Source organism: Symphalangus syndactylus, chromosome 18 (genome assembly GCF_028878055.3).
Source record: "Symphalangus syndactylus isolate Jambi chromosome 18, NHGRI_mSymSyn1-v2.1_pri, whole genome shotgun sequence".
NCBI lineage: Eukaryota > Metazoa > Chordata > Mammalia > Primates > Hylobatidae > Symphalangus > Symphalangus syndactylus.
Genome location: NC_072440.2, coordinates 9,279,078 through 9,293,121, shown reverse-complemented (window position 1 = coordinate 9,293,121; position 14,044 = coordinate 9,279,078). Strand labels below are relative to the sequence as shown.

Here is a 14,044-nt window from a genome sequence, read left to right as displayed (position 1 = left end):
AGGAAACAGCCCACGGTGAGCCCGAGGCCCGCGGACCCCGGCGCTGCCTCCCCGGCCTCCCGCCCCGCGCGGGTCCTCCAGGGCGGGGCCCGACGCCCACCCGCCCGCCCCTCCACGGGAAAAATCCTCATCGCACGCTCGGCCCTTCCCCAACCAGCGCCCGGCAGTGAAGCCGCCGCCTCTCCTCCAACCAGCGTCCCCGGCCTCGTCCCTCCCCCGCCTCCCCCGCCGCCCTCCCCGCACCGCCGCGGAGTCCGGGCGAAGTGCGCGGGGCGGGCGCCGCAGGGCGTGTCACGAGGTGAGCGGGGCGGGCCGAGCGCGGGCGCGGGGCGCGGCGAGGCTCCCGCACCCCCCGCCGCAGTCGCGGGCCTCTCCCGGAGAAGATGGCGGATCGCGCGGAAATGTTTTCTCTCTCCACCTTCCACTCGCTGTCGCCGCCGGGCTGCAGGTACCCCCTCGGCGCCCGGGCCGGGCTGACCCTCCGCTCCCTGCGCGCCCCCCGACCCCTACCGGCCCGGACCCCCGTCCCCGCCGCTCCAGCCCCGCCGCCGGCGCGGACCCGGCCCCAGCCCCCTGCGGTCCTTGAGCCTCGGCTCGGGCGCCCCACCCCCACCCCGCTCCCACTCCCTCCATCTTCACCGCGCGTCCCCAGCCTCAGTGACCCCTGGGCCCCGCCGGGATTCTGAGCCGCGCCCGGCCTGGACGGCTGACCTGTCAAGGGTGGAGGCCCTGTGCCGACCCTCTGCGGCGGAGGATGCGGGCGGGATGCGGGCACACCCTCCCAGCGCGGCGTGTCCCGGTGGCCTTGGCCTCTTTCAGTGGACGCCAGACCTGGCCGCTAGGGCCTGGCCGGGAGAGAGTGGAAATCAAGCCCGGAGCCCTGCGGGAAGGGACTGGGGTGGGGAGGACGCTGGGCCTCTGGGTTTAGGCCTCACTCCGCCGGAGAGGGGGAGAGAAACAGGCCAGACTCTCCTCCCACAGCAGGCGCGACCCCTCCCCATCTGCCGCTGCCGCCGTTGCAGCTCCCCCTCCCCTGCTCTGCAAGACCTGACCCCAGGGGCCTGGAGCTTCGCGTGGAGGGAGGAGAGGCTGTTGGCTCTCCAGGGAGGCGGGGTGGGAGGGGTGGGGGCAGGGTTGGCTCCTCCGGGCAGGCCTGGCTCAGATGGGGGAGGGGATCCACGGGAGAGCAGAGCTTGGGGGTCAAGATGATGGCAGGATGTGTTCCGAGAGCTGGGGGCTGTGGAAACCACGGGGCGTAGGAGCTGAGGCCTCCTTCTGCCCCTCCTCAGGGCCAGTTGCCAGGCAGGGAGTCCAGGGTTGGTGGCTCTCTGACCCTGGTCTCCTTTCCAGGCCTCCCCAGGACATAAGCCTGGAAGAATTTGACGACGAAGATCTGTCTGAGATCACTGATGACTGTGGCCTGGGCCTCAGCTACGACTCAGACCACTGTGAGAAGGTGGGGGAAGAGCTGGGCACACAGATCCAGCTCAAGGAAGGGCCTCATTAGGCTCTTCTTAGCGTTCACTTGGGGTTTTAGGGTGGGTGTGAGCTCAGCCTTGAACCGGGGACTCCTCTGATAGCTCCTCCCCACTTAACCCTTGAGGTTTCCTAGGTACCAACTCTCTGTTATTCCAACACATTGCAGGCCTCCACACAGGGCCTTCCCCAGCATTCTCCCCGACCCCATCGGTGGCCAGCCCAGGGCAGGGAGGTGCTCCTTTGCTTTGGGTGCCCTCTGTCCTCAGATCACTCCCAGAAAGATCTAATCCCTGGCAGCTGCCATCACAACCTTGTCCCCTCCGCAGCCCTGTGCCCTTGTCTGCAGCTCCCATCTGTCTGTTTCATGTCTCCCCCTGCTGAAATCTTTTCTCGCCCGTCTCCTGCTTCTCCTCCTCCCTGTCTCTCCACATTTCTGCTTTCGTTTATTGAAGAACATTTCTGAGCAACTGCCATGTGGCAAGTACTGGGGGCTTCTGGGTGCTGGGAGTGGAACAGGACAGCTGCTCTCCGGAGCTGCAACTTAGTAGAGGAGAAAGACTTGTAAGGGACAATGGCTGCCCACGTGTCAAGGGCTGCATTCCAACAGGGACATAAGTTCCACGAGGGGGAAGGGAACCCAATCCACACTGAAGGAATCAGGGAGAATTTCCAGAGGAAATGTCAGCCATGCCCTGAGGTTAGCAGAGCCAGGCAGATGGGGTAGGTAGGAGGGAATGGAGGAGAGGAGGTGCCAGCATGGGGATTAACTGTGCCAATGGCCCTGGGGTTGGTGCAAAGTTGGTGAATCCTCAGAGTGCAGGCTGCCTCTCCATTTATGCATTTGTTTGGTGTTTACTGAAATCCGCTGAGCCCCAGGTCTTGTTCTTGGGGGTGGGTACAACGGTGCACAACATGGACATGACCCTGCCCTGGTGGGGCTTGCAACAGACCAAAAACCATGTCCAGTAACTGTAAGTTGTGTTAAAACACTTTGAAGGGAACACGGTGCTGGTGTCAAATGTGATGGAGTTCTGCAGTTAGATGAGTCTAAAAGTGGGGCTGGGGCTGCTCTGAGAATCCCTGTCATTCAGCTGTAGAGTTTGGGCCCTTCCCAAGAACTGGAGTGATCCCGATGTGTGTTAGGCAGATTTTTAAAACATCGCCCTGTAGACAGAGGGGCAGAGTGAGGTGGAAGGGGCTCTCCTTTGACTGATGCTCCCCGATTTCCCTTCTCCTAGCACCTGGGCCCCTGGGCTACTGCTGCCCTCTGGCCCAGCCCTGCTATCTCCCTCCGTCCTGCAGGACAGCCTCTCCCTGGGGCGCTCGGAGCAGCCGCACCCCATCTGCTCCTTCCAGGATGACTTCCAGGAGTTTGAGATGATCGATGACAATGAAGAGGAGGACGATGAGGACGAGGAAGAGGAGGAGGAGGAGGAGGAAGAGGGAGATGGGGAAGGCCAGGAGGGAGGAGACCCTGGCTCAGAGGCACCTGCCCCTGGGCCCCTTATCCCCTCCCCTTCCCTGGAGGAGCCCCATAAGCACCGGCCCACCACGCTCCGTTTGACCACACTGGGGGCCCAGGTGAGTGCCGGGACCCACCGCTCCCTGGAGCTGAGCCTGGGTTCATAGCACCTGGGACTGCAGCCAGCCCTGCTCACCCCTTGGGAGCTGGAGGCCCTCCTCAGGACGCCGTCATGTGTCTCCACCCCAGGACTCCCTGAACAACAACGGAGGCTTTGACCTGGTGCGTCCAGCCTCCTGGCAGGAGACAGCGCTATGCTCACCCGCCCCGGAGGCCCTCAGAGGTGAGGGGCGGTGGGCCCGCGGGTCACGGGGAAGCGGGGGAGGAGGGGAGGGAGGATGGACTGGCTGCTGGAAGAGGCCTGGGTGGTGCAGAGGGTGACCCCACCTCCCTGCCCAGCAGAGCTCCCGGGCCCCCTCCCTGCCACGGACGCAGGGCCAGGCGGGGCGCAGTCGCCAGTGCACCTGGGTTGCGACTGCGAAGGGAACCGGCCTGCGGAACCCCCGGCGCCAGGGGGAACTTCGCCCTCCTCAGATCCCGGCATCGAGGCTGACCTGAGAAGCCGCTCGAGCGGCGGCCGCGGGGGACGTCGCAGCAGCCAGGAGCTGTCCTCGCCCGGCTCCGACTCGGAGGACGCGGGCGGCGCGCGCCTGGGGCGCATGATCTCGTCCATCTCGGAGACGGAGCTGGAGCTGAGCAGCGATGGAGGAAGCAGCAGCAGCGGCCGCTCCTCGCACCTCACCAACTCCATCGAGGAGGCCTCGTCGCCCGCCTCGGAGCCGGAGCCCCCGCGCGAACCCCCGCGCCGCCCCGCCTTCCTGCCCGTGGGCCCCGACGACACCAACAGCGAGTACGAGTCGGGGTCGGAGTCGGAGGCGGACCTCAGCGAGGACGCGGACTCGCCCTGGCTGCTCAGCAACCTGGTGAGCCGCATGATCTCCGAGGGCTCCTCGCCCATCCGCTGCCCCGGCCAGTGCCTGTCTCCTGCGCCGCGCCCGCCCGGGGAGCCCGTGTCGCCGGCCGGTGGGGCCGCCCAGGACTCCCAGGACCCCGAGGCGGCCGCGGAGCCCGGCGGCGTGGAGCTGGTGGACATGGAGACGCTGTGCGCGCCGCCGCCGCCCGCGCCCGCCGCGCCTCGACCCGGCCCCGCGCAGCCCGCGCCCTGCCTGTTCCTCAGCAACCCCACGCGTGACACCATCACGCCGCTGTGGGCCGCGCCCGGCCGCGCCGCCCGCCCGGGACGAGCCTGCTCCGCCGCCTGCTCCGAGGAGGAGGACGAAGAGGACGACGAGGAAGAGGAGGATGCCGAGGACAGTGCGGGGCCCCCCGGGGGCAGGGGCACGGGCCCCTCGGCGCCGCGGGACGCCTCGCTGGTGTACGACGCGGTCAAGTACACGCTGGTGGTGGATGAGCACACGCAGCTGGAGCTGGTGAGCCTGCGGCGCTGTGCTGGGCTGGGCCACGACAGCGAAGAGGACAGCAGCGGGGAGGCCAGCGAGGAGGAGGCGGGCGCGGCGCTGCTAGGCGGCGGTCAGGTCCAGGGGGACACCTCGCCGGACAGCCCTGACCTCACTTTCTCCAAGAAGTTCCTCAATGTCTTCGTCAACAGCACATCTCGGTCCTCCAGTGAGTGAGAGGTGGGGAAAAGGGGGATGGCCCAGAGGAATGTGCAGATTCCCTGGCCCCGGTCCCAGGGTCCCCCACAGTGCTCAGGGCCACCTGAGGGTCTGGCTGTGGTCAGGGCTGGGTGCCCTCTCCCACTCAGGACATGGCATGAGGTGGCCTGCTCTGCCTCAGCTCCTTCCCGCGCGTAGGACACCGACACCGGACTGCGGACGGGACTTGGCCGCTGCCCAAGGCCAGGCCTCTAAGCACTACTGTGACTCTCTGACTCTCTGTCTCCCTGTTTCTCCCGCCTCTGTCCTGCCGGGTCTCTCAGGCACCGAGTCCTTTGGCCTTTTCTCCTGTCTGGTCAACGGCGAGGAGCGAGAGCAGACTCACCGGGCTGTGTTCAGGTACAGCCTCCCTCCTTGCTGGCGGTGGCCCCGGCCTCAGTCCGTGCCATCACAGGATGCCAGTGGACACAACCGTCAGTCCCGCCCCCCTCCCCAGTGACCTCTCCCCCAACGGCAGGTTCATCCCGCGGCATCCAGACGAGCTGGAGCTGGATGTGGATGACCCTGTGTTGGTGGAGGCCGAGGAGGACGACTTCTGGTTCCGTGGCTTCAACATGCGTACGGGGGAGCGCGGTGTGTTCCCCGCCTTCTACGCCCATGCGGTGCCCGGCCCTGCCAAGGACCTGCTGGGTGAGGTCCCAACCCCGAGGGGAGGCTTTTCACCCCAGATCCTCCCCTCTGCCCCCGCCTGACCTGGGCCCTCTGTGCCCCTCTCCCCAGGGAGCAAGCGGAGCCCCTGCTGGGTGGAGCGCTTTGATGTGCAGTTCCTGGGCTCTGTGGAGGTGCCCTGCCACCAGGGCAATGGCATCCTGTGTGCAGCCATGCAGAAGGTCAGTGTGGAGGCCAGGCAAGTGCAGGCTGAGGGTCCGCATGGCGGCCACACCAGCACTGCAGGCTAGCACAGGGCCTTGAGGCTCCAAGGCCTGGGGTCTGATTTCCTCCAGGGAGGGTCTGGGGGATGCTGCAGGGGTAGCCCAGGCCCTGGTTCAGAGGCCTGAGCAGGTGAGTCTAGAGCAGAGCACAGCAGCTGTCCCTCATCACCTCGGGGTCTCTGGGCCACAGATCTTCCAGTTGGCCCTGACTGCCATCAGCCCTTCCTCTTCCTGTCTGGAATCAAGACCAGCCCTCGCAGCCTCCTCCCTGGGAGCTCTCTACTCATCCACTCACTCAGTGGACATTTAGTGAGCACCTGCCCAGGCACCAGTACTGAGACTGAGGCTGGAGGGCAGATGGGAGCAGAGCAGCCCTGCATCTGAGAGCTCCCTCAAGCTTATGGGGCCAGGCAGTGAAGAGGCCAGGGTGGGTGGGGCCTGTGTTCCTGGCTCCTGAGCCAAGCGCAGCAGCCCGCCTGGAGGAGCAGAAGGAAGATGAAGCAGGCTGACTGCAGAGAGGCGAGTGCCCCTCCTGAGCCTGAGGAGTGGCCAAGGCCACGCCCCTTATGTCTTCCAGAATTGCGTCTCGGGGTCCTCAGCATGTGTGTCCTCAAACATAAGCTAAAAGGGGCAGAGGCGTAGTCCTGCCAAGGGAAAGGCCCTTGTGGGCCCCTCAAGACCCTCTTCTCCCCCAACTTCTTCTGTAGATTGCCACTGCCCGGAAACTGACCGTCCACCTGCGTCCTCCTGCCTCCTGTGACCTCGAGATCTCTCTTCGGGGGGTCAAGCTGAGTCTGAGTGGAGGAGGACCCGAGGTGGGAGTGTGGGGGACTGGGGACCGGGGACTGGGGGGGTAGGGTTAGGCCACGGAGTCCGACGGGGCCGGGCCTCGGGCGTCCGGCAGGCGGGAGGCAGGGGTGGCGCCTCCTTTGACACGGGCTTCTGCCCACCTCTGCTCTAGTTCCAGCGCTGCAGCCATTTCTTCCAGATGAAGAACATCTCCTTCTGCGGCTGCCATCCCCGCAACAGCTGGTGAGAGTCTGACCGTCCCCGAGTCCCCCAACCGCCCCCCGAGTCCCCACAGACCCTGAGCCCCCACAAACCCTGAGGGCTGCCCGCACCCAGCCCTGAGAGCTCCACCTGCACCCACTTGGCTCTGTGAGCTGAGCCTGCAGTGGTGCCTGCTCTGAGCGGGACTCAGGAGGTGCGGGTCAGACAGGCTTGCATCTGGTCTGGGTGGAGAGAGGCACACGGGCGAAGGATGTGAGAAGCCTGTGTGGGTGCGGAGGACGCCCGGGTGGGCCTGGGGCTCAGGATGGCCAGCCTGGAAAGACAGCAGGTGACAGGGGTGGAGAAGTGGATCTTCCTGGTGGGGTCCAGCTGAGCCAAGGGTGTGGGATGCACTGGTGGGGAGCTATAGGCTCTGGGGCCTGCGTGTAAGGGGAGCAGCTAGAAAAGCCGGGGGAGACCTGGACCCTTTTGACTGAGCCAAGGAGCTGTACTTAATCTTGCTGGTAATGAGGCCATAGAAGGCTCCTAATGGAAGGAGGTGACACAGTCAGGTTGACGTGCTGGCTCTGGCTGCTGTGCCGACTGCATTGATGCAGGTGCTTGCTGCTGGTAGGGGACCTGGTGGCTGCTGAGGTTATACAGGTGCCATGTCCTGAGACCAAGTGTGCAGATGCAAGAGGCATTGAAGAGGTAGTACAGGCAGGACCTAGGTTGACCGGCTGTAGAGGGTGACCTGGAAGAGACCAGGATGACGTCTCCCTGGGGGATGGTTGTACTGCAGCCCACACACCGAGAGGGGATGTGGGATCAATCACAAACACGGTGAGACTGAAGTGGCCGTTGGTCCCATGGGTCTGGAGTTTAGGAGGGAGACCTGGAGGGAAGTTACCAGGTCAGAGCAGGTAGATCACTGAGACAAGAGGGGAATGGCCAGGCAGGGTGAGGGGAGGAGGAGGTGCTGGCACAGGAGCAGCAGGCCAAGGGGGCTGCCAGCTTCCCTCCAGGCACAGGCCCCTGCCCTCTGTGTCCCAGCACCCTAGAGGAAGGAGATCAGAGAGGAACCAGAGAGGCAGAGCCAGCCAGAGGCTGGAAAGGACTTGCGGGGAGTTGGAGGAAGCAGGCTCACAGGCAGGCAGGACGCAGCAGGGCACGGTGCTGCCAGGACTGAGGCGTGGGACAGACGTCAGTGCATCTTGGGGGCCTTGTGGACCCTCCATGTGGTTGAGAGTGAGGGTGCTGCCTGCTGGAAGATGCAGAGCCCTTTTGTGTCATCCCCGTCGAGTGCGGAGATGGTCTGATGGGATCCATGCAGAGACGCTGCTCAGTGGGGTGGAGAGGTGGGACAGCGTGCAGGGGCACAGACCAGACAGTGGGGCCAGCTCTGGGGTGGAGAGGTGGGACAGTGTGCAGGGGCACAGACCAGACAGCGGGGCCAGCTCTGGGGTGGAGAGGTGGGACAAAGTGCAGGGGCACAGACCAGACAGCGGGGCCAGCTCTGGGGTGGAGAGGTGGGACAAAGTGCAGGGGCGCAGACCAGACAGTGGGGCCAGCTCTGGGGTGGAGAGGCGGGACAGCGTGCAGCGGCACAGACCAGACAGCGGGGACAGCTCTGGGGTCACTGGGACAGCGGACACTGCCAGGAGAAGAAGAATGACCCAAATGTCTCGTCAGAAGGAAACTGGGTGAAGCTCAGGCCTCAGGCTGGACACGGCCCCAGCTAGAATTCCGTGAGAGGAAGGTGGTCAGTTGAGTTTAGGGTTTGGGGTCAAGATGTGGCATGAGTGTGGGAGGAGGCAGAGGAGCTGCTGCCCTGGCCCAGACCTTCCTAATATTTGTCACTCCAGACCCCCCGTCCCCGGTCCCTCGCCATGAGGAGGCACGGAGGAAACTGTGTGAGGTGAACGGTGAACTCGTTTCGTCGTGGCAGTGGTGGTAGGTCAGGAGAGCGTGGGGTGTGCTGTGTTGGGATCTGGTGTTAGGATGTCTGGTGTTGGGATCACAGACTGTAGCCTTTTCTCCCAGGGCTGCGCAGCCTGCCTGTGTTCCTGGGCAAGCTCCTGAACCTCTGTGCCTAGCTCTCCATCAGGGCCCTACCTCAGAGGGCTGTTGTGAGGCTTCTGTGAGTTAATCGAAAGGGCTGAGGATGGTACCTGAGTAATGCCGGAAGCCAGACCTGCGGGTCGGCACCGCATCATGACCATGATGACGTGAACGCGGCATTTGAGGCGGGCCCTGTGCTCTGTCTGTGGACAGCGTGCACACACAGTCCTGGCGAGCAGACCATCATGTGGCTTCCCATCTGGTGGAATCGCAAAGCCCCAAAGCCACGGGGGAATGGACGGGTCGGCCAGTTTCAGGGGTGGGGGTGGGGCAGTGTCCTGCTGCAGAACTCTGCCTCTCCCGCTGGACGATGATTTTTTTTTTTTTTTTTTTTTTTCTTTGAGACGGAGTCTCGCTCTGTCGCCCAGGCTGGAGTGCAGGGGCGCGATCTCGGCTCACTGCAAGCTCCGCCTCCCGGGTTCACACCATTCTCCTGCCTCAGCCTCTCCGAGTAGCTGGGACTACAGGCGCCCGCCACCGCGCCTGGCTAATTTTTTGTATTTTTAGTAGAGACGGGGTTTCACCGTGGTCTCGATCTCCTGACCTTGTGATCCACCTGCCTCGGCCTCCCAAAGTGCTGGGATTACAGGCGTGAGCCACCGCGCCCGGCTCTGGATGATGATTTTTTGATTTTTGCTAATGTCTGGGATGGGAAGACAGCACAGGTGGAGGAGCTGGGCAGTGACTCTGTGAGTAAGGCCCCGCGAGGAGCTGCTTTCCACTGGGAGCAAGGGATAGACCGGAAGAGGGTTTTACAGACCAGGGATAACGTCCAGCCCCACCTCGGAGCTGGGCAAGGGCTGTCAGTCTGCTAGGCCCGCTGGAGGAGGCCTGAGTTGGCAGGAGACATGGTCTCCAGTAGCCGGGCAGAGGCCTTGCTCTGTGGTCCTGGGGCAGGCCCTGAATAGGGCCACAGAGGGCGGCAGCGCCAGCTCAGAGAAGGGAGATGTGTCCTCAGCGTGGGCCGGACGCCCCTGGTCATCATGGAATTAACTCAGAGCACGAACTCTCCGTAGGTGCCCAGCCCTGTGCTTGGGCTGAAACCAAAAAGAGACAACTTCAGATCTTGAAATTGTGCGACCCCCACACTCCTGTCCTTACCCTCTCCCCAAGCCCTTTGTTCCTGCCTCTTCTCTCTACATCATTTGTCGGGTGGCCAAGGCTGGGCCAGGGCTCTGACGAGCCCTCCACACTGACTTGCCCGCAGCTATTTCGGCTTCATCACCAAACACCCCCTGCTGAGCCGCTTCGCCTGCCACGTCTTTGTCTCCCAGGAGTCCATGAGGCCGGTGGCGCAGAGTGTGGGGTGAGTGGGGCCCCAGGGCGTGGGGTGCAGAATGGGTGCGGGGGTACGGAGGTGGGGTGTGGAGGTGAGCAGGTGGGGGCAGGAGCCTGGCAGGGGAGGTCTGGGGAAGGAGAACCAGATGTGCTGTGTAGAGAGGGCAGTGGTGGGTGACAGTTTGGGGTCCCGGGCATGGGGTGGGAACAGGCACAGACACATGGCCCAGGCACTCTGGCAGGGGTAGAATTGCTGGGCCAGGAGCGCTGAGGGTCACACTTGGGGGTGACGTGGCCATGCCTGGGTGGGGGTTATGGATGGCTGCGGAGGGAGGAAGGAAGGAGAGCTCAGAGGCGCTGTGGAAGGCGGTTTGGGGGTTGAGGACAGGCCCTGAGTGGCTGGTGGAGGACCGTCTTTCCCCAGCCGCGCCTTCCTGGAGTACTACCAAGAGCACCTGGCGTACGCCTGCCCCACCGAGGACATCTACCTGGAGTAGCCCACCCACCGCTGTCTCCTGGCCGTCTGCTCCAGGCGCAGCTGGGGCTGAGGATGTCTCGAGAGGCCGCCATGGCTTTGGCAAGGACTGTGTTGGGGGGACGTGGGACCTTACGCTTGTGGGGGTCTGCTTGTGGAGGAACTCTCGTCCTCGGTCCCCAGGGCGCAGCTGTGGGGGCTGCGGGGGAGTGGAGACCCCGCGCCCCTGCTTTTCCTCAGATCCGTTCTTTCTCTGTGTTGTCCTCCTCCTTCCCTCCCCAGTCTCCCTTTTCTCTCTCCTGGTGTCTCTGCCCCTCTCTGTGCCTGCAAACCTTTTCCTCTATTCTTCACTTTGGGGTCAGAACTTCGGGGGTGTGGAGGAGGTGCGGCTCTAGGGACGGGTAATATCGTGTTCCAAGTAATGCCCTCCTGCCACTCCCCTGCGATTTATAAGGGAATTTTAATTTTTATAGTGAATCTCAAGGGATCATCCCTTCCTTGACCACAGGGACAAGAGGGGCCCCCTCGCCCCAGCCCCACCCCACATGGAGCTCAGGGGGAAGCAGGGAGGGGTTCCCAAAAGAGCCCTGCGGAGGCTAGGAGTGGTTCTTGATGCTCACCTGAAGCCCCTAGACGCTGCTAGGAGGAGGGGGCCCCTCCTGGGCCCCCAATACTCCTCCGCTTGCTGCTGCTAGCGCACCCCTGCAGTCCAGCGTGCATCCGCCCCACGCACGCCCCGTGCTGTGTTTCTGGGCCCTGCCCATGGCCTCAATAAACTCTCTGCTTGGTGTGACATTGGCTGTTTCTAAGGGGTGCTGAGACACGGGGCCAGGCGCCTAGGGGCTGCCCATTGTGGTAGGGACAGAGTCCCCCGTGGCGGGGGTGTCGTGGGAATCTCACCCTTTTAGTTCTTCCCGAAATTGTGCCGGGGGTCCCTGTGGTGCTGCTCTGGGGCCTCATCTGAGGTGCCGTATCTAGAAGCACCCTTGGGAATTCTCCCCAGGTACACTCGATTGGCCACAAAGGCATCCGAGGCTGTGCAATGGGGTGTCCTTTCCACGTGCACGGACTGGGGGCCAGCACGGCTCAGGTCAGTGTGTAGTGGGGGCATGAACTCCTTGAAGAACAATCTGGCCGGGCGCGGTGGCTCACGCTTGTAATCCCAACACTTTGGGAGGCCGAGCCGGGCGGATCACCTGAGGTCAGGAGTTTGAGACCAGCTTGGCCAACATGGTGAAACCCCGTCTCCACAAAAAATACAAAAATTAGCCAGGTATCCTGGTGCACACCTGTAATCCCAGCTACTCAGGAGGCTAAGGCACGAAAATCGCTTGAACCTGGGAGGCGGAGGTTGCAGTGAGCCGAGATCGCACCACTGTACTCCAGCCTGGGCGACAGAGGGAGACTCCGTCACAGAAAAAGGAAAAGAAAAACAGTCTACTGAGATCTTAAAATTGATATTTAAAAAATTCTCCAGAGAAAGCCAGAAGAAAATAGGTGACTTTTTCACTATGTGCTTAGATGATTGTAGACGCCCAGCAGTGTTCCCTCCCCGGCCCTCCTGGGTGAGCCCGCCTCCCAGGCAGAGGTCAGCATGGCCTGGGTCCCTCTGTCTGAGCCCAGGATTCGTGCGACACCAGGAAGACAACAGTTGAAGGTTCCTTAGTGAGCTAAGGGAAGTATACACAAACTTACTACATAAACATTAGAAAGCGCTGTCCGTGAAAAACACGTCCCTACAGAGCCAACAAGCAGAGAAATAGCTGCCCAGTGTTAGGAAGCGCATCATGATCCAGAGGTTTAGCCCGTGTGCAGCGCACAGACCTGAGACCCCAGAGGGACCGAGGACGCAGACCAGTGGCACGACGGAAACGCAGAACGTTTATGAGAAAACTTTCCTACTAATTGAGATAAAGCTGTAAAGAGGCAGATAGCCCCACTGGGTGTTTACGTTTGAAACTTGTGCCCCCTGTGCTAGGGCATTCGGGGTGTGGCCCTCAGTCCCCTGTAGCTGCTGCCTGGAAACCGTTGCCACCCACCCACCTCCTCCCTCTGCTCTTCCACTCAGGTGAGAATTCTCCAAGCCCCGCCTTCCAGCGCCCCGTCCCGCCCCTGCCCGGCCTGGCCCCGCCCCTCCCCGGCCTGGCCCCGCCCCTGCCCGGCCTGGCCCCGCCCCCCGACGTGTCTTCAGGTCTCTTTCCCTCCAGCCGGCCCTTAGGACGGCTGTTGGACGTGCTCGTGAGTCCTTCACCTGTCTGCCTTCCACCTCTCTGCAGCTCCTTCTGCAATCTCATGGTCTTCTTGAGCTTGGCCGCCCTCCACGCCCCATCCCGGGCTTGATCGGTTCTGGGGTCTACCGCTCTGGCTTCATCCCTCCCACAGTTTCGAGGGTTTCCCTGTGCTCAGGCCCCTGGTGGCCGCCCCCTGTGCAGACCACTGGGCGGATCCAGCTGTCCTCCAGGGGCACTTCCTCGGCTCATCACTGGGCCGGTGCTCTGCAGAATGAGCGGTGAGAGCCACTGTGGCTGGCCAGAGGGTGCCACTCACAGTCACTTCAGACTCACAGGAGCCTTCGCCCCCACCCCTGCATTCATCTGTGTTCTATGTTTTTTCCCAGTCACCTGAGCTGCAGGCCTTGGTCACCCCAGACTCCTCCCTCCTGTCACCCTTATCCTCACCCCAGCACCTTTACGTCTGCCCCTGGCTCCATTTCCCCCTCCTCTGCCTGGACCAAACCACCCTGACTTTCCTGGATCTTCGTGCAACAGCCTGCTCCGGCCACTGCCTCACTGCACCTGCAAATCCACTTGCACCCACACCCAGGCCAGGGTTTTTAAACAGAAGCCTCAGCAGATCCCTCTCTCTGGCCAGCTCCGAAGCAGGTCCCTGTTGAACCTCAGCATGACCCGCCCCCACCCCTGCATCCCACTTCTGCTCTGGGAGCCTCTGGGTTCCTGGGCGCACCTGCTGCCCTTCCCTGTTTGCCACTGGGTGACCTCCCGTCCTTCTGGGCGCTCCCGGGCCCTGGTCTCGGGCCTTCTGAGGACTTGCTCCTGGCTGCTCTCCTGGTAGCGGCTGCTGGCTGTGAGCCCAGAGAGCAGGCGTGGCTGTTGACCTTAGGTCCTCCCAGAACCTGGCGGATCGCCTGGCTCACAGGCAGGAGGCGCTGCATGATGCCTCCAACTTCCGCCAATCTAGCCCAAGGATGGCATCCTAAATAAAATGTGTTCTACAGAAAAGTGTTTATTGCATTCTTCTTTGAAATAATGTAAGCATAAAAGTAATCTGAATATTGACCAATAGGGTTAATTGATTAAGGTATATTTACCTAATTGAAATATTGGGCAGATGTGAAAAAAAGTGCCAATGTTTGTAATTACACAGAAAATTTCTGTTACGCTATTAAGTGAAAATAAATTTCTGGGCACAGTAGCTCATGCTACTGTGTAATCTTAGCAATTTGGGAGGCCAAGGTGGGCAGATCCCTTGAGTCTGGGAGTTCGAGACCAGCCTGAGAACATAGCGAAACCCCTGTCTCTACAAAAAAAAAAAAAAAAAATTATCTAGGTGTGGTGGCACACACTGTAGTCCCAGCTACTTGGGTGGGTCAGGGAGGAGGTTGAGGCTGCAG

The 14,044-nt window shown here is 62.4% G+C and overlaps 1 protein-coding gene across 3 annotated transcripts; it reads left to right on the top strand.

The window, feature by feature from the left end:
- Window positions 1–252: 252 nt before the first annotated feature.
- MAPK8IP2 (mitogen-activated protein kinase 8 interacting protein 2) lies at window positions 253–11,206 on the top strand. Of its 3 annotated transcripts, none has more exons than XM_055251436.2 (12): window positions 253–448; window positions 1,351–1,456; window positions 2,782–3,060; window positions 3,191–3,284; window positions 3,536–4,627; window positions 4,941–5,016; window positions 5,135–5,307; window positions 5,398–5,507; window positions 6,257–6,364; window positions 6,511–6,581; window positions 9,868–9,966; window positions 10,363–11,206. In XM_055251436.2, the coding sequence occupies exons 1-12, from the start codon at window positions 384–386 to the stop codon at window positions 10,433–10,435; spliced, it is 2,346 nt and encodes a 781-aa protein (XP_055107411.1). In that variant the 5' UTR covers window positions 253–383; the 3' UTR covers window positions 10,436–11,206. The 3 variants fall into 3 exon arrangements, with proteins under 3 accessions (XP_055107411.1, XP_055107410.1, XP_055107409.1); XM_055251435.2 differs by having other exon boundaries at window positions 3,404–4,627; XM_055251434.2 differs by having other exon boundaries at window positions 3,401–4,627.
- Window positions 11,207–14,044: the final 2,838 nt, after the last annotated feature.

What these genes read in the sequence shown, in the direction of transcription:
- MAPK8IP2 (XM_055251434.2), top strand. Translation starts at nt 384, where the DNA reads ATGGCGGATCGCGCGGAAATGTTTTCTCTCTCCACCTTCCACTCGCTG. An exon ending in CTGTCGCCGCCGGGCTGCAG is followed by an intron (nt 449 to 1,350) that starts GTACCCCCTCGG and finishes TCTCCTTTCCAG; the next exon opens with GCCTCCCCAGGACATAAGCC. An exon ending in ACTCAGACCACTGTGAGAAG is followed by an intron (nt 1,457 to 2,781) that starts GTGGGGGAAGAG and finishes TCCGTCCTGCAG; the next exon opens with GACAGCCTCTCCCTGGGGCG.